Source organism: Meles meles, chromosome 3 (genome assembly GCF_922984935.1).
Source record: "Meles meles chromosome 3, mMelMel3.1 paternal haplotype, whole genome shotgun sequence".
NCBI classification, from domain to species: Eukaryota; Metazoa; Chordata; class Mammalia; order Carnivora; family Mustelidae; genus Meles; species Meles meles.
Window position 1 is genome coordinate 137,774,934 of NC_060068.1, and position 24,980 is coordinate 137,799,913.

General features: G+C 49.0%; 1 protein-coding gene across 3 annotated transcripts in view; it reads right to left on the reverse strand.

Annotated features, from left to right (window-relative positions):
- Nucleotides 1–220: 220 nt before the first annotated feature.
- The window catches only part of LARP1 (La ribonucleoprotein 1, translational regulator), a 59,326-nt gene continuing 34,566 nt past the window's right edge, over nt 221–24,980 (reverse strand). Inside the window, exons 2-19 of one of the 3 annotated variants that reach the window (XM_045999611.1) lie at nt 24,676–24,737; nt 24,367–24,432; nt 23,244–23,418; nt 22,021–22,149; nt 21,837–21,944; nt 21,476–21,638; nt 20,430–20,574; nt 17,144–17,318; nt 16,852–17,021; nt 14,231–14,623; nt 13,339–13,462; nt 13,013–13,218; nt 12,458–12,564; nt 11,448–11,599; nt 8,659–8,803; nt 5,777–5,886; nt 5,479–5,606; nt 221–3,915 (exon numbers count right to left, since the gene is read on the reverse strand). In XM_045999611.1, the coding sequence (XP_045855567.1) occupies nt 3,706–3,915; nt 5,479–5,606; nt 5,777–5,886; nt 8,659–8,803; nt 11,448–11,599; nt 12,458–12,564; nt 13,013–13,218; nt 13,339–13,462; nt 14,231–14,623; nt 16,852–17,021; nt 17,144–17,318; nt 20,430–20,574; nt 21,476–21,638; nt 21,837–21,944; nt 22,021–22,149; nt 23,244–23,418; nt 24,367–24,432; nt 24,676–24,737 (2,768 nt within the window). In that variant the 3' untranslated portion in view covers nt 221–3,705. Of the gene's footprint in view, nt 3,916–5,478; nt 5,607–5,776; nt 5,887–8,658; nt 8,804–11,447; nt 11,600–12,457; nt 12,565–13,012; nt 13,219–13,338; nt 13,463–14,230; nt 14,624–16,851; nt 17,022–17,143; nt 17,319–20,429; nt 20,575–21,475; nt 21,639–21,737; nt 21,945–22,020; nt 22,150–23,243; nt 23,419–24,366; nt 24,433–24,675; nt 24,738–24,980 lie in introns of all 3 variants that reach the window. The other 2 variants (XM_045999610.1, XM_045999609.1) reach the window with 2 other exon arrangements.

Here is a 24,980-nt window from a genome sequence, read left to right on the forward strand (position 1 = left end):
ACTCAAGGCTGGCAGGAGCCCTCAAAACCACTGGGGACTCCACCAAGAACCATTCAGCAGCAGCTCCGGGAGTCTGCTCCCCAGGCGGACTCCTCACAAGCCCGACAGCAGAGCCCTGCAAAGCTTTCATGCGCACATTGCACATTCCGACTGCAGGACTCCCCTGGATCTGAGGCTCCATCCCTCAAGAGCTGTAACCCAGATGGGAGACCAGCCAGTGTTTTGCCTTTTCAAGTTTTTATTTTTATACATTTTTTTTGTATTAAAAAGAAAAGCATAATTACCACAAATTACAAAGGACTAAAGCAGGACTAGAATAATGAATGAATCACTTCAGCCTGGAAAGCAAATGCTCTCAATAATATTAATGTTATAATACAAGCTCATTCAAGTATTTTACATTTTTTTGTCCTTTTAAATGTGATATCCTAGCACATGGTAAAGATAATGTACTATGAGCGTAAGGTGGAACCTTCTCCGCAAAGCCAGATGACAAGTTTTCCTCGCCAGTGAGAAACGGGCTAGAAGTTCTGATCTTCTCTGCCTCTGCCATCGGACATGGCTGAAGGACAGGGCGGGGGCTGGGGCAAATCCAGGGGCCCTTCCACACAGGACATATTTTGGGTCCCACTCACGAGGGCACCAGATCATCCAGACCGCTGTACTCAGGCTTTTTGGCAAAAACATAACAAAACCCATGCCCGCCCACCCTTGCCCCTCGTCTAGTCGTCTTCCTTGCCCCTGCTCCCCACTTCCATGGCCTGCTGAGCAGCTTACTTTCTTTTGTAAATCAATCATCAGGAAAGGGGGGAAAATGAGCTACAATGGAACAGAACAAAAACATAACAACTTTGACATGGGGGCTCAGCACCTGGGCCTGAGCCCCAGGGGTCCAGGCTGGGGCAGGGCCAGGCAGCCACTCTACTGGGAGTGAGTCTGCCGCCAGGTTCGGAAGAGGGGAAGAGAACCCTGCCCCTTAGCAGGGCTGAGGCACTCAGACCTTGTGATGTTTGATGCCCAGAGGTCATACTGGCGTGGACCACTCGTGGAGGGGTACAGGATGAGTGGAAGGGTTTGGGCAGGCTGCTTTGTGTCTCAGGTCTTGGGACCCCCACAGGAGGGTGGTGGGTGTGAAGCGGCAAGCCCCTGATGGCTCCAGCCGCTCCTGGCATGCCTGTCACAGATACGTCGGTCCTAAATTCAAGTGTCTTCAGAAAGTGAAGATGTAAACTACTCTTTGCAACATTAACTCCTAACATGTTACAAAAAAAAGAAAGAGAAAAAGCCCCTCCCCCCATCCTCAGCCTGTGATGAGATGAAGTCCTCACCTCCCCACCCCAAAGGGGCTTCCTCTCTCTGGGGTGTCTGTGGGAGGATCAGGGAGGGGATGGCAGCCCCCTGGCCTGGGAGTAAACTCTAGGTAAGAAAAGCCTTTCTGCACACCCCCAAGGCTTCCTTGTGCCCCCAAACCCAGCAGAGGACAAACACTGAGGTTCTATGGTGCTGGATACAGTACAGGGCTGAGCGACCCAAAGAAAGGGGGTAAAAAGGGAAGAAAGAAGGGATGCAGGAGTCCAGCATCTGGTACAACGCGGGGCAGGCACCAAACAGCAGGGGAAGGCCTCAGATCCCACTGACACTCATCCTTGACTTCGGAGACAAATCAGGTCGCAGGAACTGAGGTGGACTTCCCACATACTAACCACTGGGAGGGCAGAGATGGGGAAGGGTACAGGCCGAAAGCAGTGAGGTGCCCATAACAGAGGGCAAGCCCTTGCCAGTCTGGGATACTGTCTCCTGCTCCTGATCTTTGGGCCCAACAGAAGAAACAGTTAAAGAGGGCCAAGGAAGTGTCAGCAATGGAGCAACACTACCATCAACTTCTCTGTGCTGCCCGGTCCCCACTACAGGGGAACATGTCACGCCCGCACCGACACACAGCTCAATCTGTGTGGGTCAGTCCTTCGTCACCCTCCCTAGTTTCGGGTGCCAGCAGACTCCAACCATGCCATAGTCGCTCAGGCCGACCCCAGCAGTCAGTGGCTGGAGAAGAGAAGTCAGGTATACTCTATGTCCACATATACCTTCCTGCCGTGGGGCTTCTCCAACTGGCAGGATTCCCCCCAGCTCCCAAATCCTCCTCATCCCTCATTCCCAGGCAGGGTCAATTGGAGGGTGGGCAGAGATGGCTTGCAGAGGGGGGGATGCAAAGATGGGGAGACCCCACCAGACCCAAGGGAGGAGAATGGCATCCTTCTCTGCCTGTTAGGAAGACAAAGCCTCCTTGAGGTCTCAGAGCTTTCCGGGCAACACATTCCCCAGCCTCGGCTGCCAGGCGTTCACCTTTCCCCTTGGAGGTGGGGGGAGACGGTCAAGCTGAGGCCAAGTGTGTCCCAGATCCAGGCCAATGCTCTTCTTCAACAGTTTGAAGCCAACCTGGCCTTGGGGTTCCCAGGGTAGGATGAAGGGTGTCACGGCAGGACGGGGCCTGTCATGAAGCAACAGCAAGCAGAGCGAGGACACGACAGTGGCAGCAGTGTACAGACACAGGACGTCAGCTTCAAACGATGCAACAGCAGGGGTATTTCAGGGACGGCTCTATGTAAGCCGCCCCCAACTCTCTTGCCTACAGGCAGGAGGCACTGTACATGCAACTCAGTCCAGAAGAAGATTCTAGCCAATCCAGCCCAGGCACATCCAGAGAAAGTGTGAGCTCTTCGAGTTGACTCCACCGAGGAAAACAGGCATTTGGGTATTTCAGATTCCCGCTCCACAATAAGGCAACTTTTAAAAAAATATTATTTCCAAGAACAAAACAAAACAAAACACAAAATCCAAGGGTAGGGGAAAGACATCACTTTCTGTGGATTAGGTGGGGGTTTTCTGATTTATTTTTTTGGTCTTTTACGGTCGATTTTGTCTTTTTTTTTTTTTTTCTTCCATTTTTCCGAGGATGGAAAGGTCAGAGAAAAATAAAATAAATCATCTTTCAATAGTCTTTTCTGGTATGAGCAGCGTCTCTCTGGGCTGGGGAGTAAGGGGTATGGGGAGAGGGGGGTGGGGAGAGGATGAAACCTTCCCCTGCCCCCACTTCTAGATCCTTTGGTTTCCTTCTCCCAGAAGATGGCAGAAGGGCATGGTGGGGACAGCAGGGGGAGAACATGGTGATGACAAGCCCCAGATGATCAGGGGGCTGATGCTTGTGGGGCCCAGGGACGCTGCCAGAGCCTTCCATGGGACAGTGCTGGGCAATGGGGCCCACAGGGCCTTCTTGTGGGCTGCAGAGTTGGCTTGAGGGGGAGCAGGAGGCTGTGGCTGGGAACCAGGGTGGCGGCCTACCAGCCGCGGGCAGGGCTACAGAGTGATTTTGGTAATCCAGACGAACTATCAATAATTTAAAACTTGATATATATATATATATATATATAAAAAAATCTCCCCCCTTTCCCTCCCCCCCCTTAGAAGAAGCTAGGATGTGAAGAAGAGTCATGGAGAGAGGAGGGGGAAGAGGGTGTGTGGAGGCTCCTGCCCAGGGGTACCTCTGATAGCCCAAATGGTGTACACGTTGCTACTCAGCACAAAGGCCCATTCTAATGACTCGAGGCCTGTCCCTTCTCTGTCCCCTCTCCTGGGACTGGGCATCCCCATGGACTCTTGCCCACCCCATCCCCACCCCCCCCCCAAGCCCCAGGGCTAACGGGCTTTTCACTTTCCCAAAGTCTGTGTGTCCGAGTGCTGGCTTGTCCATTTGGCATCTTCCCGGACGGGCTGGCCAGTGGGTGGTGTAGGGGGTTGGCTGATCATGGTGGTGGGCCTGCTGGAAGACTGGGAGGGGCATCGCTTCCTGCCCTCACCGCTGCCACCTCCTGCCGCCACTGGGTGTCGCTTGTGGTTGCCCTCCTCACCCATGGGGGGCTGGAACAGAGAGGGGATCATGGTGATTAGCAGCCATGACCACGACCTATACCCTCTTCCTTGCCTCTCTAGAGACTTACCTTCTTACCTCCAAATGTAAATAACAGGTATAACCTTAAAAACCAATTGCTTGTTTTATGAAGTACATCTCTGTGCCAAGATGCCAAGCCCCATGCTGTTTTCTGCACATTCACTCATGGGGTCTACACCACCCTTTGATGAAGACATGATCATCCCCCAAGTAAAGCACACAAAAAATAATTTGCCCAGGGTCCCATGGCTTGTAACCGGTAAAGACAAAATGTGGACTAGACCCATCTACCTCCGAAGCCCAGGCCTTCACCTACACAAGTTTCTGCTCCCCTTCTGAGAAGGGATTGCTGCTCAGATGACAATGCGTGGAATATGGCCTGCATATCCTGGGACGTCTCAGCTCAGAAGGCCCAGATACTCCTGGGGATTGCCTCATCTCCTACCAAGCTCTAAAGAGGACACTGACCTAAGAGTCAGACCATGATCCAGTCTGGACTCATGGCTACCAAAGATGACCTCGACGACATGTCCTTCCATTTCCGGGTGTCAAAGCTCAGCCCTTCTTGTCCCACCTCCACAGGTTTTCCTACTACAAGATTTCTCTGCACATGTGCCTCCCTCTAGCCCCTAAACAAGGAGGTGCTCAAGGATGGAAGACAACAGATTCCTCTTTATACTGGGAGGGCTGAGTAGCACTGCCACCATCTCACTGGGTGGTCATGGGCTCTCATTTACCCACTGGTTCAGCAACAGTAACAGTAAACCCTGCCTCCTTCACCACATTACAAAAGTTAAAGGAGATCAATATAAAGTGCCCAGCACAGTGCCTGGCACATGGTAATCACTCAATCATGGCAATTTTTTAATATATTTGAGGAATACTATTGCTACTTACTTATATTTATCTTTTTGCTAAAGGGCCCCAAAGGGAATAAGATGATTAGCATACTTCTAATACATTACAAACTCTGTGAAAGAAAAAGTTTCATTTCTGGAGTCCCTGAAGCACATGTTAATACAGAGACATCCATCACTCTATTGCTTCCCTGGATATGCCTAGCAGCAATAACTCTGACCCACCACTGGATGTCACCATTGAGTCACTGCTCTGAGAAGACCTCAGCGTGGCTGTTGGGGGGGGGGGGGGTGTTAAACAGAATTTATAAACTTCTAGGGTTGGAACTGGCATCTTCCAGAAAAAACGACATTTACTTGAGTACTCACCCCAGTCAACTAGTTATGGCTGACCAGGGATCACCAGTAAGGAGGGGTAGGAGATAAAAGGGAGAGGGCATTAGGATATTTAGCTACTGGAACACGGGAGGGAGGGAGGAGCAACCATAAAACCCCTCCAATTTAGCTGTCAGAGTCCACTTCTCACCCTCTATTTTACAGGTGACACCAAGGACCCAATGGGGGCAAGTGTCCCTAAGCCAGTGGCACAGCTGGGACAAGAACCCAGGTATCCTGATCTCTGGTCCAGTTTTCTTTCTAGGACAGGGGTGAGAAAAAGGAGAAACTTTCACTCACATCCACTCGGAAGTCTTCCAGACGTCGGAATTTGCCGAGGTATTCTTGAAGTTTGGGGTCAATGTCCAAATTTTTGGCTTTGGAATATTTCAAGAAGGCCCAGAACTTCTCCAGTCCATAGAGTTGGCCTACAGGAAAGAAGAGGCAGAGTCAGAGAGAAGCCAGGTTGGTGAGTAGTTGAGAATAAAGAGGCTCAAGGAACCAGGAGGTGGGATGTGACCTGGGTTGACCCAGGGAGGGAGAAGGGAAAGAAGGCCTGGATGACCAGGCCTTGCAAAGCTCCAACTCCGGCTCTCACCAGCTTCATAGTCCTTCACCGTCTCCTCCTGAAAATCCTTGAAGATATCCAGCCGGAACTTCTTTTCCAGGCCGTAACTGTAGTATCGAAAAAGGCACTCCAAACCATATCTGTAGAACACAAGCCAGTAAAATTGGGATACGCTTCTGTATTTGTAAAACAGGGAAATGTACCTGCATCACAAATGAACTAGGAAACCATTTAAGCATATGGATTTTCAAGAAAATGCTAACTAATCTTCAAGAAGACAAACATTTAATGCTAGTCTAAGTGGGGTCTAGCAGTTTATGGTTCACCAGGGGTCAGCAAACTCCAGCCAAATGAACAACGGCCCCCTGCCCACACTCATTTGTTCATGAAACGTCACTGGCTTCTTTGTGGCAGAGGAGCAGAGCTGAGTACTTGTGACAGACAGCCCCCCACCCCCCGCAATGTCTGGCAAAGCTTGAAATATTTCTCATCTGTCCCTTTACAGAAAAAGTCTGCAAGTCCTTGGGATGAGCTCTCTACAAAGTTATGTGGCCATGTCAGTTAGTAGGTTTGCTTATCTGACTTCAGAAACTTTATTTCTGGGGCACCTGGGTGGCTCAGTTGGTTAAGCGTCTGCCTTTGGCTCAGGCTGTGATCTTGGAGTCCTGGAATTGAGCCCTGTGTCAAGCTCCCTGCTCAGCAGGAAGCCTGCTTCTCCCTCTCTGCACACTCCCCGACTTGTGCGTGCTCTCTCTCTCTCACGCAAATAAATAAAATCTTTAAAAAAAATAAAACTTATGCTTCTACGAACAATATGCCAGGGAAATGACCAAAAATACATTTTTATATTTTACAGATATATAAAACTATTCATAACATTATTAAAATTTAGGAAAGCAGTTAAGAAAAATCATGGTAAATCTGTACAACCGAACGTAAATTGTTAGGAATTATAACCTGGGGCACCCACGTAGTGCAGTCAGTTGAACGTCCGACTTTTGATTTCAGCTCAGATACTGATCTTAGGGTTGTGAGATCAAGCCCCGTGTTAGGCTCCATGCTTAGCACAGAGTCTGATTGGGAGTCTCTCTCCCTCTGCCCCTCACCACCATGTGTGCTTGCATTCAATGCTAACTCGCTCACTCTCACTCAAATAAATAAATCTTTCAAAAAAATTATAACTTAAATCTACACCAAGTGATACTGAGATGCTGATAGATTTTCAAGTGGAAAAAACGTGTTTCAAAATGTTATGCGATAATGAGCCCACTTTATAAACAAATACGTAATTTTCACATCTACACAGGTATGCAAAGTCTGGAAGGGCAAATGTTTTTTTTTTTTTTTTTTTTTAAGATTTTATTTATTTGACAGAGAGATAGATCACAAGTAGGGAGAGAGGCAGGCAGATACAGAGAGGGAAGCAGGCTCTCTGCAGTGCAGAGAGCCCAATGCGGGGCTTGATCTCAGGACCCTGAGATCATGACCTGAGCCAAAGGCAGAGAATTAATCCACTGAGCCATCCAGGCACCCCCTGGAAGGGCACATACTTAAATATATTAACACCAGTTATCTCTGGGAGTTGGGATTTTCAAATTATCTTATCGATAGTTTCTAAATTTTCAACAAAAAGCACGTAAGAATTTCTGTAAGAAGACAAGAAAGTTAAATATTTTGACGACATGGAAAAACACAATGCTTATAAATGATAAGACACAAACAGGAGGGGCGCCTGGGTGGCTCAGCTTTGTTAAGTGTCTGCCTTCAGCTCAGGTCCTGATGCCAGGGATCAAGCCTTACATCAGGCTCTCTGCTCAGCAGGGAACTTGTTTCTCCCTGTCCCTCTGCTGCTCTTCCTGCTTATGCTCCCTCTCTCTCTCTGTCAGATAAATAAAATCTTTTAAAAAAGATACCAACAGGCATTTATGTGATGATCTAAATGCATTAAATATGGCAGGACATTAACACTGGTAATCTCTGGATTGAAGGGTTTCTCCCCCCCACCAGCTTCTTAAACATTTCTGAGGGGCGCCTGGGTGGCTCAGTCGTTAAGTGTCAGCATTTGGCTCAGGTCATGATCCCAGAGTCCTGGGATCTAGCCCTCCATCAGGCTCCCTGCTCAGCTGGAAGCCTGCTTCTCCCTCTCCCACTCTTCCTGCTTGTGTTCCCTCTCTTGCTGTGTCTCTGTCAAATAATAAATAAAATCTTAAAAAAAATCTTTCTCTACTTTTCAAATTGCTTACAGAGAGAATCTTTTATTTGGGGGGAAGAAAAGTATCTTTAAAAGGCATTTGGTTTTGTTTTTAAGATTTTATCTTCTTGGGGCGCCTCGGTGGCTCAGTGGGTTAAATCCTCTGCCTTTGGCTCAGGTCATGATCCCAGGGTCCTGGGATTGAGCCCTAGGTCGGGCTCTCTGCTCAGTAGGGAGCCTGCTTCCTCCTCTCTCTCTGCCTGCCTCTCTGACTACTTATGATCTCGGTCAAATGAATAAATAAAATCTTAAAAAAAAAAAACTATTAAAAAAGTGCAAAAAGAAAGTGCAAAATAGTATCTAATAGAGACTTATCTCTGGGTAAACAACAGGGACCTGGTGGGAGACTACAGGGATATCCTTGCTTACTCAAGCGAAATATTTTTAGGAAAGCCCACAGGCTTCTGGCCATGCGCACTGTGGGGAAAGGAACTGGAGGCAGGGTGTGGCTCATGATATAAATCTTTGACCTCTCTGCATCTGAATCATGTGAACATTATTACTCATTCAAAAATTATCATCTTTTTATAAAGTGTATTTGGGATACACACCAGAGATTTTGGTTACAGTTCTGGAGGCAGATCCACCAGGGATCCCTCACCCCCCACACAAGCACCAGCCAGATCCCAGCGCCCCACCCCGCACCCCACATGCCGCTCACCTGTAGCCTTCTTTGGCATCCTCCAGAGCCAGCTGCTTAAACTCCTCATACATCTTCTTGTTGAAGTGATCTCGGAGGAAGAAGGACCAGAAGCGGAAGAGAGTGTTCATCTCCTGAGACTGGCCAATGCCCAAGCGTTTCCGCTCTGATGGGGGAGGAAGGAGGAAAGACGTGTCAAGGCCATACTGCCTGTGATTCAAGGGACAAATGTTCTTGGGCTCAAGGACTTGGTCCTTTCTCCTATACTCCCTCCCCCGCCAATCCCTGGCTCATCCCTGTGTTTGAAGAGATAGTTTGGTGTTTGAAGAGACAGTTACTGAACATGATCCTGTGTCAGGCCCTGCTGCTGGGCACCCAGAAGCAGGTGGCATCGGCTTCTAAACCAAGTCACTACGGTCTAGCTGTTCACCTCAAATACGACTGCTCTCAAGCGTAGTTGAACAAGCGAAAGCACCAACAAATAATTTGGTAATCTAACAACTTATATTAATTATTCATTACCAATTATTATTTCAGGAATCCCAGTATTACAATTACAAAATTGTTGTACAAATACAACAATTACAAAAGAGTAACATTAAAAACACACAATACCACAGAACAAACAACAAAAGAAGAGATAAATTTAGTATCATTAAAAAAAACCACGGACGCCTGAGTGGCTCAATCAAGAATCTGCCTTCAGCTCAGGTCTTCATCCCAGGGTTGTGGGATGGAGTCGAGTCCCACATCGGGCTCCCTGAGCCTGCTTCTCCCTCTGCCTGCCACTCCCCCCCACCCGCTTGTGCTCACGTTCTCTTGTTCTGACAAATAAATAAAATCTTAAAAAAAAAGAGAGATTTCCTTAAAATAAAAATAAAATAAAGTAAAAACCTCTGTGCTTCAAAGGACACCATCAACAAAGTGAAAAAACAAGCCACAGAGTGGAAAAACAGTATTTGCATATCATGAATCTGATAAGGGACTTGTACCTACAATATATAAAGAACTCTTATAATTTAATAATAAAGACAAATAATCGAGTTAAAAAATAGGCAAAGGATCTGAATGGACATTCCTCCAAAGACATACAAACGGCCAATAAGCCCATGAAAAAAATGTTCAGCACAAACAGCTATGAGGTGGGGGGACACAAATCTAAACCCCCAGGAGGTATCACTTATCAGTTCACATCTACTAGGATGGCTATTACCAGAAAGACAGACAAGTGTTGGGAGGACTCAAGCCATCAGAAGCCTCATACTTTCTGTCAGGAACAACAAATGGTGGCCCCTCTTTGGGAAAAAGTCTCACAACTCCTCCGAAGGTGAAACAACAGAGTTATCACATGACCCTGCACATGAAAACCTGAAAACCTATGCCCACAGAAAAATGGACATGTTCATGGCGTCATTATTCAGCATAGACAGAAAGTGGAAACCCAAAGGCCCATCGGTTACGGAGAGACGTGACACGTCCCTCTACTGGCGTGCTAGCCAGCCTCGGACAGGCGTGAAGTACTGGTACCGTGCTACCGCAGAGATAAGTGTGAGAACAGCACGCTCGGGGAAGTGGCCAGCCACAAAGGACTGCTGATGGGACGATTCTATTTACGGGAAAAGTCTAGAACAGGCAAATCCTTAATACTGGGAGTTGTGCAGGCCTGGGAGGAGCTGCAGGGGTGGAGGTGGGAAGCGACTGGTAAGGGGCACAGGGTCTCTTCCGCGGTGCTAATGAAAACGTTCCAACACTGATGTCAGGGACAGACACACAACGCGGGAATATGCTAAAAACCACTGCACGACACTGTGCACTTTAAATGGGTCGGCTGTGGGGGCGCCTGGGTGGCTCAGTGGGTTAAAGCCTCTGCCTTCGGCTCGGGTCACGATCTCAGGGTCCTGGGATTGAGCCCCGCATCAGGCTCTCTGCTCGGCGGGGAGCCTGCTTCCTCCTCTCTCTGCCTATCAAATAAATAAATCTTTAAAAAAATAAAAAATAAAAAATAAATGGGTCGGCTGTGGAGTATGTGAATTCTATCTCAATAAAGCAGTCACCACACCCAAACACACAGGGGAGTAAGGCAGATGAGCGAAGCACTTAGCAGCCACGTGCTGCTAACTGAGAAGGGGTGTGGGGGGGGGGATTAAAAGTAACAACTCCGCGGGAGCACTGAGACTGCTTCTGAGCATCTTTACAGCCAAACCGACAATCTACAGTTAAAAGATATCTCATTGTGTGATAAAAGGAAACACATGGGAGTATCTAGACATTCTTTCCTTATACCATCTTCTAAAAGCAGGGGTCAGCAAACTTTTTTCTATAAAAGACCAGAGTAAATATTTTAAGCTTTATAGGCTTCATGTGGTCTTAGTCGTAGGTTCCTTTTTTCCTTCATAACCCCTTAAAAATGTAAAAACTGCTCTAAGCTCAAGGGCCATATAAAAATAGGCAGCTAGCTGGATTTGGTCTACAGGCCATGGTTAAGCCGCCCCTGTTCTAGAGAATCTATGCCGCCCCATGCACACCCTTTTATGATCAACACTGGGCCACAGTGAACAACAGCTGACTTAACAGCCATGCCAGAAATAGGTAAACTTTTGATACCTTTTTATTATCAACAGAGGAAGATCAAGGAACACAAATGTTCTGAGTATCAGATTCTTTTAGCTTCCTGTATTCCAAAACTACGTGGCCTGAGTCTAACTCCAATCCTTCTTGCTCTAAGGTCAGAAGAAAGCAGAATGACCTGCTCCACCAGCCCTTACACTCTGGCCCCCGAGGCTAGGCCCCTCTGCCCCTGTGCTTCTTACCATTAAGGCAGCGCCTACGATACTTGTGGTAGACGTGTTGTGTGAAGCCATTTTCCTTGAGCAGCTCATGGGAAGGGTGCTGGAACTTGGGCAGAGACTGCGGGGTACAGCCATAGCTGCCAACTGCAGGTGTCCCTTCTGAGGGGCTGGAGCTAGAGGCCAGGAGAGAGACAGTGTCACCAGGTTCCCTGGAGCAGCTGGCCATCAGGTAAGGAGGGACTCCTCTGGTCCATCAGCCAAGATCTAGCCTCTCAAAGGGCAAAAAGAGACCTAAGTACTATGGTAGGCCAACCAACATCCTTCGGCCCGAATCACTCTTCGCATCAACCTTTGGTGGGTTTTACAAAGCAGCCAATGAGGCTCACAGAGACTGGGAGACTTGTCTTGGGTCATGGACTGTTTTCCATCCTAGATCGGCACAATGCCCCAACCTGAGCTTATAAGCATTTATTTATCCCAAGTTCACATTTAACTTTGTTTGATGAACTATTATGGGGTAGTCCAACCGTATTTTTCTTTAAAATAGACGCCTATTCCCAGTCTGTGCCATCTGTGCAGGGAGTAGAGTGCACAAGTCAGTGGCTCCCAAATGTTGCTCTTGAACAGGGAAAACTGGGGCAATTTTCCTGGGGGGTGGGGTGGGGGGGGACCTGAACCCTACCCCCAAGAAGCTGAGTCAGTAGGTCTAGAGCGGGGCCCAGGAATCTGTATTTTTCTTTAATGACCTGGCTATCCTGGTATCCTGGCAGCGGGTATCTACCTCCAAAAATCAATTCACAGATACTCTCTGAGAGACTCTGGTCCGAGGGGCTGTGACACCACTTGTTTGGGAAAACCTTCCCAGGTCCTGGATTTACTTCTCTAGACTTCTTCAGATTTTTGGATTTAGGTAAGGGCCCCTTCTTTAATTTACAGATCAAAGAGGTTCCTTCTTCTTGGTCCCATCTACTGCCTGGCTTTCCCACCCACCCTGCCGTCAGCCTCATCTCTCCTCTCCACTGCTCCAGCACCTGATGGATGCCGTCCGGGGCCTGTGCTCGCGGGAATCCATCACCCAGCCCACGTGACTCTCCAGGGGCGGGTTTGAGCTGTGTCTTGTCTTCCTTTTTCGAGGCATCTGCAAAGGTCAGTCCAGAATTTGTTATTAACTCACAGAACTCTGAGAAACACCAAGCATTTGTAGGACTAAGATTCCTTCATGTGCGAGAGTTCTTCACAATTTACAAAGAATTTTTGTATCTAGTCTCTCACACATGAGGTCCACAGCTCTGAGCCCGAGACTGGTTATGCCTATCCCACAGGTGAGGAAACTAAGGTTCAGGAGCCCAAGGAGCCACAGCTGGTCAGTCCTCCTTGGGCCTTATCACGGCGACACGGGGCCACCAATCACACCCAGTGCCTTCCTCAGATGTGGCCACTCGATCCCAGGGCGGCCCACCAGCCTACGAACACAGAGCAGGTCTGCGATTTGGCAATCTCTTGGCTCAGGCAAGGGAACGCAGCAAAGCACTGGAACACAGTAAAGTGAGCCCAAGACTCTTAGCCACCCAGCAAGAGCACCTCACCTTGGCATCTAGCGTCCGTCCTTCTTTCACTACTGGGTAAAACCGTGATGTCTGACTTGAGTCTTTGAGCTGTGGTGTCCGGGGAGTGCGGGGGGTCCTGGCATTGCGGTAGTTTGGTGACTCTGGGACAGTGGTTGGAAGAGAACGGGCGATGGTGGAGGGCTCAGGAGCACCAAACAGTTTGTTGGCCAGGGCATCGGTGGGGACTGCAGAGAGAGAGAGAGAGCGGGCCAGTGAGCGGGGCGAGCCTGTGACTGACTGCACCTGGGAAGCCCCCCATCAGAGGACTGTACTCTCCCACCCAGGCCAGGTGGTACCCCTCTCACCTTGTTGGAAGCGGGGTGGCCCAGGAGGTACCTCCTGGTTCGGATCCACGGGGGGCTCTGGGGTTAGTGTATCAAACTGCTCCCGGCTGATCATGTTGACTTTCTTGAAGTTCTCGACTTCTTGCTGTGGAGGATACAAAATGGGTGGGGAGTCGGTGTTAGTAAGAAGACTGCCCCAGCCTGTTTAGGAATCAAGACGTGCAGGAAGTTGTAGGGGGCAGCTCCCACGGTCACATACGTGGAATTCTGGTCCCCAGGCTCTCAGTTGCCCCACACCATTCCCCAGCTCCAGTTACCTGGACACCAGCATGTCGACCCAGAAGGGCTGAGTGCCGGCCCAGCCCTCTTTGCAGCAAGACTAGATAAGGAGCTCCCCACAGGCCCCTGACTCTCCTCTCGCCACTGTCTCCTCACCTCCACCACACTCCCTGCTGCTTACTACCGCACAGGCTCACCTCACAGCTACTCTGGACAAACCTGCAAGTTTTGACTGTTTCCAGGCAGCAGTGATTTTTTTTTTTAAAACGTGTCTTTTCTCTAATTTCCATACTCAAAACAAGCTCCTAAAAACTTTCATATAGGCCTAAATTTTTAAGAAGCGAAGTAACAATCCAGTCTGTCTTCTCTTCCCCACAAGTGTGGCTGTCAGGACATTAAACGTGGATGCTGAGGCAGCACAGTGACCACCTCTCACAGCGACACAGCTTACATAGTGTCTCTCCATCTCTCCTCACTTCATGCCCCAGCAAAGTGTCAATTACCACCCTCTCTTCATACACAAGGATACTGAGGCTCTGTGCCCAACCAAGGGCACACAGCAAATCAGCCTTCCTCTCTCCTGCAGATTACAGACACCCCAGGCTCCACCCCCACTGCTATGTCCAAGCCTCACCTTGATCTGGGAATACTCAGGCTCAAACTTCTCGGTCCACAGGTCCTGCTCGTAGTAGAAGAGCCCATCGTTAATGACCTTGGCCAGCTCCGCGCTCATCTTGGCACGCGAGGTATGGTTGCCTGTGCGGTCCCCCCCCGGGTGTCGACGCATGTAAGGCGGCGTCTGGGTGACAATGAGGATCTTGTTCACATCCCGGTCATCAATCTCATAGTCAGAGTCCTCATCAGACCAGGCGGTGAAGGTGTTCTTCCGCCCATCCATTTGTTCCATCTCCTCATCAAACAGGAAATCGAGCTCCTCTTGTTCCTCCTGCTCCTTGGACATGAGCTGCTGAGAGGGCAGCTGCTGAGGCAGAGAGGTCGGGTGGAGGAACCTGGGCTCCTCTGACTTCTAAAATGGGGAAGATGAAGAGTGTGGGGTAAGATTACCAGGGGGTCCTTGGACTAGCCTCTGTAGCTGTCGCCGAGAGAGAGGCCCTGGCAATGCCAGCAAGCCACAGCTGCCAGCCTTGCAGCCTGTCCCCTACAACTCTAGGCTTCCTCTCTCCCAGCTGACATCACAGTCATTCTCAAACGGTGAGGGGACAAGGCCCTGCAGCCACCTGTGCTCTCATTTACCTAGCCTGGGAGTGGGCACACGATTCTATGGTTTGATCCATTCATTCCATCTGTCCAAAATCTCTCCAAGAAAAGGAGAGCTTCATCAGACAGGGACCACGGCTGCCTTACTTTCCATCATATCCTTAGTACCTAGACTGGGACTTAGCAATAGCAGATGCTCAACTCTTTTTTTTTTTTTCATTTGACACAGAATGAGAGAGAGACAGCGAGAGAGGGAACACAAGCAGTGGGAGTGGGAGAGGGAGAAGCAGGTTCCCCACTGAGCAAAGGGCCCGATGAAGGGCTCAATCCCAGGACCCTGGGATCATGACCTGAGCTGAAGGCAGACGCTTAACTACCCTGGACGCTCAACTCTTTGATGAGTTAACAAGAACCCACTGATACCAGGCCCTATAGAAGACACAATTCTTGAACTTAAGGCAGCTCACAGTTTGGTGGGAGAAAAGTCAAACAACCAGCCAGCCAAATGCAGTGTGGTATTGGTCAAGTGTAAAAACAGAGTTTGTGGACTACACAGGGATCGGCACTTAACCAGCTAGAGGTGGGAGTGAGGACAGTCAGGGAAGGCTTCCTGGGAGATGTAATGACAGAGAAGGAGGAACATAAGTAAGCCAGATGAAGGCAGGGACAAAGAGTGTATAAGGCAGAGAAAACAGCATGTTCTAGAGGCAAGAGAAAACAGGCTGCTTCTGGCAAAAAGAAAATATTTCAGAGTGTTGCTAGGATGAATTTATCTGAGACCTCGGGGCAGAAGCATTTTGTCTACCTCACAATTTCTATCCAAAAGGTCAATTCCCTCCTATGCAAAAAACTTCCCATATAAACTCCAAACCTACTCTCTCTTAAGCTTCAGGATAGGCCTGGTGGGAACAACAGGGCTCTAATTGTGGAATGGGGGCTAAGCCTGCCTGCCTTTCCAAACCTTAACAGCCTATAGGCCTGGAACTCGTAAGGTCCCTCTCCAATGCTCTCCTCATGACTCTGGCCTGATCCCTGACACTGTGTGAAGGATCACAGCCAGAACAGAGAGGGAAGTCGTGGTATGAACAAGAGGGAGGCTCAGTGGCACAATGGAAAAGGGGACACAGAATTTCAGAGACCCAAAGTCCAAGGTCATCTGTGAGGCCTCCTCACAAGCCCCAAACCAAAGAGATCTCCCAAGAGAAGGTGGGGAGTGGGGCAGATGGAGCACACATTTGCTCCTGGAGAGGGGGCACTAGTTTTAGTCTGAAATGGAAACACTTCTCAGAGTGGACTCAATGTGTACTACTGGCATATTGCTTTACAATTTCTAGAGCAATCTAAGCCCTTCTTTCTTTCCTCTGAAGATGGGAACACTGAAGACTTGATATACTAAACAACAAGCTTCCAAAGGTCAACAGCCATCAGTGATAGGAAACCTGTGTTCATGTCTAGACTAACTCTACATCCAGGCTGAGTGTCTGCTCTTTCCCTTCGCTCTTCACAGAGCCTGAGTGGCTTATACAGGGGACAGTGAGGACACACTCGGGCACTACAGCAACCCCAGTGATTTCAATGGGGCAAGACAAAGAGCCAAACACCAAGAAACCAGGGATACTGGTTTCTTTTTTTTTTTTTTTTTTTTTTAAAGATTTTATTTATTTATTTGACAGAGAGAGATCACAAGTAGGCAGAGAGGCAGACAGAGAGAGAGGAGGAAGCAGGCTCCCTGTGGAGCAGAGAGCCCGATGCGGGGCTCGATCCCAGGACCCTGAGATCATGACCTGAGCCGAAGGCAGCGGCTTAATCCACTGAGCCACCCAGGCGCCCCGGGATACTGGTTTCTTGTCTGCTGCCAGGGGCCATAGGAATTCCTCAGGAACTCACACAGCAGGGGCTGTCCTGAGAGGTGATCCTCATTGGAAGGGGACAAGAGCCCAGTAGCTTTCCCACAGTCACTGCTGACCTCGGCTCGCATCATAGCCAAGAGCCAGCTAGCCTGTGGGCTTAGCCCCTCTGAGCTCCAGCCCCACCCACCTTGGGCCGTGCTGGGGATGGCCGTGGCCTCTTCTTTACTTCGATCCAGTTCTCAGAATCCAGGTCAGGCAGGCTGGCAGACAGGCCCTTGGGCAGCGTCTTTAGGTTGCTGACCTCCTCTGTTTTGGTTGGCACTGGGGTGACGGCCCGGGGAGAACCAGGCGCTGACTCTGAAGGGTGGAAAGGTGAGGTCCTCAGCCTTCCAGTCCTCCTCCTGACACCAGCTCTGAGGAGGAGTGCTGGCTGAAGGACAAGGACAACAGGAAGGCGCCCACAGGCCAGCAGTACCTACCTGTCTCCTTCTGGTAATGCTGACGGGGCACAAACTCGGGGCAGTTGAGAAGCTGGGAGAAATCAGTCTGGGAATAATCCACTATTGGGGGACCAGGAAGAGGCCATTTCTCTGGCTCCTCCCTCCTGCGGACTTTCTCATCAACGATCTCCACCACCTTGCTGTCCTTTAGGGCCTATAGGGGAGAAGAAAGGAGATGATACAGAGGAATGACTCAGACAGAATGAGGTCTGGGCAGCTTGCAGATAGATGACTGGGCCCCACGAGCTCAGTTAAGAGTCTGGTGCTGACGGGGGTATAAGAAAACTGGCACCATCTTCCACAACGGGCGGATTATGACATGTTCCAAACATAATTATAAGAGGGGACCAACATGAAAAACACACCTGCCCCATGACCTTGCCATTCTATATCTAGCAATCTACCCCCAGAGAAATAGGGCCATAGACAGATTACATTATGTGTAAAGATACAGATAAAAAGCCATTCACAACATCATCTGTAATATGGAAAACACTAGAAACTACCCAACTTGCCACCACACCAACAACTTAAAATAAATGATGGCACATCTATTCAGTGCTATACGACTCAGACGTTAAAAAAATAGCTTCGCGTGTGCTGAGGGGAAAAGAGCCATAAAAAAGAAGGCCTAGGTCAATGTGTCTAAGATGCCACTAGTGTTTGAATTTTTAAATAAATACAAACAAACTACATACACATTCTTCTAGGATTCACAAGTAAACGCCTATGGGTGTTTATCTCTAGGAAAAAGGGTCAGAGTGGAGAAGGGAGGAGAGTTGTCTTTAAGAATCTTTGCAGTGGAAATGGGAGACATTTCCACAGTGTGACACAGGACAACACGCTCTGTCGGTGAGGCCACAGCTAAAGGCGCTCTGCTACACTGCTGGCGGGAGTCCCTGAGGAAAGGGAAGCCAGCAATTTGCCCCATAGTGCAGCCTTCTCACTTCTAGAAATCTACATCAAAGATACATGGGCAAAAATATGGCAAGATATATATGCAGCTCTAAGCAGGAACGACGAACATCTTTCTCTTATGTACTACCATCCAGTCAGCTCCCAAATGCATTAAGTGAAAGCAAAAGAACAGGTGAAGAAATGCATGCATTACATGGTGCCATCCAACTAACACAGGGGAAGGACACAAATACACCGAGTGGCATTTGCTAATTTTTTTTAATGGAAGGATTCAAAACAAGTTGCCTATGGGGAATAAAAGGAAGGCAGAAGTGAGAAAATTTCAAATCGGACTTCTAGGAAGATACCATGTTGACTTTAGAACCATGTAAATGTTTTACCTAAATGCAAAACAAATTACAAATTAAAGGGGAAAAAGCAATCCCTAAAACTTGAGAGCAAGATGAAACTAACAAAACAAATATATGTCAAATTAGAGACAAAACTACACAAAGATTATTCCAAGTACTTGAGAATACAGTCATCTGAGTTGTAAGTAGCACGTTTTTAGTAGTAGTAGAGGTAATATTATGAGAATAAGGTATATAAACTATCGAATAAAACAAATGAGTAATTACGTTGAGGTCAACAGCAATGAGGACTTGGGGTATAGGAGAAAGGAGTATTAGACATAAAAGATCATTGGTATTGGGCGCCTGAGTGGCTCAGTCGGTTAAGCGACTGCCTTCAGCTCAGGTCATGATCCCAGAGTCCCGGGATCGAGTCCCACATCGGGCTCCCAGCTCCGATGGGAGTCTGTGGGGAGTCTGCTTCTCCCCTCTCGCCTTCTCCTTCTCCTTGCTCATGCTCTCTCTCACTGTCTCTCTCTCAAATAAATAAATAAAATCTTAAAAAAAAAAAAAAAAAAGACCATTGGTATTAAGTAAAGACTGTTTAATCCTGAACTTTAATAGAAAATATCAGTATAATTTCCAGATGTGTTTTAAAGAAAGAAAAAAAAAAAAGCTCTAGAAACAATGATCAATCAAAGCAGCAACAAACATCCCTATAACTCAGACTGTGTGGTACATAAACACCATTTCCCCAAAAGAGAGGACCTAGAGCTCCTTGAAAAAATGGTCTATTCCAGATCTGAGGCAGGAAGTGTACCAGATCAAGCAGGGCTCTGCTAGCCACAGAGGGACAGCTGGATTCAGCACAGGAACTGCAACAGGCTGAGACTGCAGTAAGGCTGAATCCGCAGGTTTGTGATGCTACTGAAAGGCACTAAAGCAAAACTAAAACCAACCAAACCAACCCAAGCCCTTGAAAGTTATTAGGGATCAACTCATAATTCTGACAATTGGTTAACAAAGGGAAAGATCAGGCATTTATCCACCCTTTCTGTACAAACCATACCTCTTGGTAACTGAATAGCCGATGAGGCAAAGTCCCTCCTTAAAGAGGTATTCCGGCTAACAAATGAAGACAGAGCGATAGAATTAGAATTTCACCACTCCATAGTCCCTACTGAAATAGCAGGCAGTGATCAACAGCAGCTTGCATCACAAGGGAACAAATGAAATGCTCTGTGCCACCGAGAGAACATATCATTATCTATAAATGAGTCTTGACAAAAAGGGGAGGAAAACCCCCCCAAACCTGAATCTGATCAGGCCCTGCATCAGCAGTTTAAATTTGTAATACAGAAGAACACGTCAGATGCCACCACTGTGTCCCGTGAGAAATTAGACAAGATACACAACCCAGTTTTATCCAAACAATGAGTTGCAAGGAAAAAGGGGAAGAGGACACTTAGCAAGACAACACATGGGTTTTATTTAGAATCAGATTTTCATTGAGTAAAAAAAAAATTTTTTCCCCAAACAGGGTGAATTGCAACGGACGGTTTGGACATATTAAGGAATTGTTAATATCTTTATATGTGATAATGATACAGTGACCACGTTTTTTTTTTTTTTTAAACCAGGTATTTATCTTTTAGAGATAAGTACTGAAACATGGATGAAATGTCAGGTTACCTGAGATTTTCTGCAAAGTAATTTGGAAGAGGAAACAGATGGGGGATAGATGGAGTAAGACAGGCCATGAGTTGACAATTGCTGAGGCTGGGCGATGGGTTCATCATACCATTCTGTCTACTTCTGTAAATGTCTGCAATTTTCCATAGTAAGAGGGAGAGAGAGGAGAGAAGGAGGGAGGCAGAGAGGCCAGCCAAGCCTTGAAGCTTTAGCAGAGGTCATCAGATGAGGACTCTTCCAGGGTTCTCTGCGGGGGCCCACACTCCAGCTCCGTAAGTAAGGACCTTTCCCTCCCCTACACCCCAGCCCCAGGGAGGGAGACCTACCGCAAAGATGAGTGAAATGTCAGTGGTAAGGGCCTGCACTCGGTGGAAGGAAGCAATAAGGGTGATGGGAAGGAAACCGTCAGCATCCATTTTCCGTCGCAGGAAGAAGTCTCGCTCTAAATTGTCCACGCTGAAGTAGTATTCGCTAGGTGGAGGGGAGAAGATGGAGGGTTGCTGCGTCACTTAGGAGACTCCCCTTCTCGTCCTGTACACCCCAGCCACCTCACATAGCCTCTGACCGACCCTGACCCTATCGTACATATGTACAGTATTACAGGCTGAAAAGAAATGTTATCCCGTTGTGGCTCCCTAACCTCAGGTCAGACCCATTCCCCCAGCCCTTCAGCCTCGCTGTACACCTGGCAAACCCCTCATCCACCTTTACAACCCAGTTCCACTGTTACTGGTCACTTCCTCTTCTCCCAAAATACTGTCACACTCTCCTGAAATAATCTACTTCCTTGTATGGCTTCCCCACTGGACCAAGAGACAATATACGGGAGTGGTTAGGAGCTACAGTTTTGCCATCAGACAGAAATGGATAAAATCCGTGCCTTGTTGTTTACCAGCTGTGAGACTCTGGGCAAGTTCCTGGGTCTGTCTGCTCATCTCCGAAATGGAGGTAAGACCTAGCTCACAGGACTAGTGCAGGACTAAATAAGACAATCCTGTAAAGCACTTAACACTGCACCCTGCCAACAGGGAGAACCCTGCATGTGTCTGCCAGCATTCTGACCCTGCTGCCATTACAAAGAGAACCGCTGAGCGGGGTGGACTCCGGACATTCCCTCTCCTTTTCGTTGGTGGTATTTCTAATTTTCTTAGGGCAGATATGGTATTACTTTTGCAATAAATATTACCTTTATGAAAAATCAGCTTTTAAAGCATAAACAGCAGTTCTCTCCCTCCCAGTTCCAGCCAGGGGCAGTCCCTGGGGCTAGCAGAGCACCAGGAGGACCTGCCCATCGCTGCTCTGCCTGCCAGCCGCCCTCTGACAGGTCCCGACCCCCTACGTCTCTTCAGAAAGGAAGCTCCCGTCCACTCACATCTGCCGCTTGATGTAGTCTTTGAGCAGCTCCTGGTCCACACTGTAAAGCTCAGTGCTGCTGACATTGTCAAAGTAGTAGGTGATGTTGTTCATGTACTTGGGGGTGCGAGGCCCCTCTGCATTGTCAAACTTTCGGTAGCCAAACTGGTAGTCAAAATGGGCTAAGGGGCAAATGGGTGCCATGAGGGAGGGGAGATCCCTGCCCACCGCCCCCGCCACACTCCCTCGGACATCCCGGAGCCCAAAGGGGCCTCACGTACTTCGAGTGCCACCCCGGCCGCGTCCCCGGCCGCGACCACGCCCCCGTCCACGGCCACGGAAGGAAGCCCGCGCCCCACCAGCCCCATCACTCTTCACACTCGATGTCTCGTCCTGGTCGTGCCAGGCAGGCTCCGGTTTGGTCTCTGGTTGCCAGGCTGGGGTTGGGGGGGCCATGGGCACGGGCACGTAGGTGGTAGGCTCAGACCCTATGGGTAGAGGGGCACTGGGTCACGCCTGAGGGTGACCCCCGTGCCCAGGCGCTCCACAGTGGGCGGTGCATACCTTTGATCTCCCCTCGGTTGGCAGCTGTGTGCCGCGGCTCTGGCGGGCGAGCAGGGCGCGAGACCAGTTTTTCTCTGGGCACTTCAGGCTTCATGTCTATTTGCAACGGAACCCACTTGTGTTTGTTCCCTGGAGGACGGCATGGGGACATGAGGAAGTCCTGAAGAAGAGGTCCTTCCTAGCCATCCCTACCTCTGTTACTCCTCTATCTGGAGCAAAAGGTCTGATTACAATCTGATGACCTTGGGCAAATTCGTCCTCCCACACTGGACCTCATTTTTAACCTCTAAAACAAGGAAGCCATGGACCTCAGGGTGACAGTCCTGGCTGACTCCTAATATCAATTTCTCCATGGTTGGAGAACCTCCCAGACACATGGGGGCCCAAAATCGAGACTGCACTTCCAGGCTCCCTTTAGACATGTGCCAAAATCCTGTCCACAAGAGCTACGTTAAAGTATTCAATTCCAGGCTGAGTCCTTCAAAGGGAGCTTCTCTCCCCCTTTTCCACTCCTGCTAGTTGAAATGAGAAGCAAAGAGTGAGCTGCCCTGGATGAGAAGAGCCAACACACCACAGCAAGAGGAAAGGAAAATGAGATGAAATGGTTGCCATTCTAGGGCTGGCCTACTTACACCCAGCTGTCAGGTGAGAGAAAGTACCTTCTATCTTGTTTAAAACACTGTTACTTTGAATCTCTGTTAGAGAAGCCAACCCATAACCCTGAACACCTTAGCCAAGGAAATGGGAACTCTTGTTTTTTTTTTAAAGATTTTTATTTATTTATTTGACAGACAGAGATCACAAGTAGGCAGAGAGGCAGGCAGAGAGAGACGAGGAAGCAGGCTCCCTACAGAGCAGAGAGCCCGATGCGGGGCTCGATCCCAGGACTCTGGGATCATGACCTGAGCCGAAGGCAGAGGCTTTAACCCACTGAGCCACCCAGGCGCCCCGGAACTCTTGCTTTTAAACAAAATCTTAACCTCATCTGTTCTGTGCACTGCTAGGAGCCCAACTGTTGAGAACAGGGCCTACCGATGCTTGTTAAGTAACACAAGGAACTGACAGACGGAAGGCAGAAGTGAAGACTGCGGGCCCAGGGGCTTACGTCAGTCAGCCTCCCAAGGAGTTCTCAGGGCTCCAGAAACCCGTCTGGCAACCCCAAGTTCTGACGCCTCACAGTTCTGCCTGCCACTTCTCCCAAACCCTGTTGCCAAGTCACTCACCTTTCTTCTTCTGGCCCCCTCGCTGGCAGTCCTCGTCCCCATTCTTCTCCTCCCCAGATTCATCTGATTTGGTTTTTGGGCTCTCTTTACTATCGCTTCCCTCTCCTTTCTCTTGTTCCTTCATGTCTTTTCTGGGTGGCAGCTTCCGGGCAGGCTGGGACTTGTGGGACTGTGGCTGCAGCAGGAAGCAGAGTAACAGGGAGGTGAGGTGTACCTGAGAGCCTCCTGGGATGGACAGGAGGGAACCCCTGCTACTAGAGAGACAGGGCAGGAACTAGGAACTGCAGCATGTGACGAGTTGGACTAGATGTATTCTAAGGTCCCGTTTTTATGCCCGAGAGGCTTCCACTGGGAAGTGTGGTCAGGCAGGCAGCAGGTGGGAGACTATCTGTCTCTCCATCTTTCTTCAGTCTTGAGAAACAACCCTCAGGACACAGGGGCTATATATTTACTCCCCACAAGACATACTGTCCTGGCAGTCTGTGGCATGGAAGAACTGCCCTCGGCTTGTCCACAGCAACCCTGTCTGTGGCATGAAGGCCAGGAGTCACAGCTAGTGAGGAATCTAGGCCATCAGCCCAGCACAAAAGCACCAGAAAGACAGGACTGATCCAGAGTTCCTCCTCTGCTGGGACTAGAGAGTGCTACAAAAGATTCCCTAAGACATATGGTCTAGAGGTGGGTACTTGGCCTAATGGCCAGTCTCCTGCTTCACTCACTGGCAACCTAAGTACGGCTGATAGAAAACATAAGCTCTGGAACAACGTTAACACACTTGACTTCCAATCCCCACTTGACCATAAAGGGCTGGTTATGAGCCTCTCCCAAGGGCTCAGAGTTATTATCTTCAGTGGCCTCATCTGTAAAACAGGAATTGCTAAAGGACCTGTCTCTAAGTCACCGTGAGGGACAGGTGCAATGGTAAGCAGCACTTGGCAGTTCCTGACATACAGCAAGGGCTCAAATGATGATGATCCTTAGCTATTTCAGTGCTGCCATATTATACCAACCACTCCTCCTAAAAAACCGAGTAAGGTACTATCCAAGGCTCTGACGACTTAAGAAACCAAATGTGTGTATGTCCAGAGCATTCAAACCTGCCCATTCTTCCCCACAGACGTACCTGTACACTCTTGTGGGCTATCTCTCCAGGTGTGGGCCAGTTGATTGCATCTCCAAAGTCACCAACCTGGAAGACACATTCTATGAGGGCCCTGGGGTGGCCTTGTCTCTGCCATTCAGCCCCTCAGCCCAAATACTATTCCCCTAAGAGATCAGAAGCCACAATCAGTCTGTCCACACGACCACCCACACTGGAGGCCCAGAGGGGCTCCACCACTACTGAGAAGATCCAGAACTACCTGGAAGCTCAGAAGAGGCCACTACCTCTTTCTTCAAGCAAGTCCCCTTCGGTTGCTTAAGGTCTCCTTACCTTGCTGCCTTTGCGCTGTTTAGGAACTGCCGCTCTCACCACTTTGGCTGGAGCAGAATGTTCTATGGAACAAGAAGGGAGAGGTGGTTATGCAAAACCCATGGAGGGGGCCACCACTAGCTCCTCACCCTCTTTACCACCCCTACCCCATCAGACAACCTGCAGGTTTCCAAAGGAGGAAGACATAGTGAAGAGGGGAAGACACAGCAACAACTGTACCAGCCTCTTGGAAGCAATCACAGAAAGTGAGATCATGGACACAAACAGCAGCCAACAGCCCAGGAACTCAACTCTGAAGCAGAAGG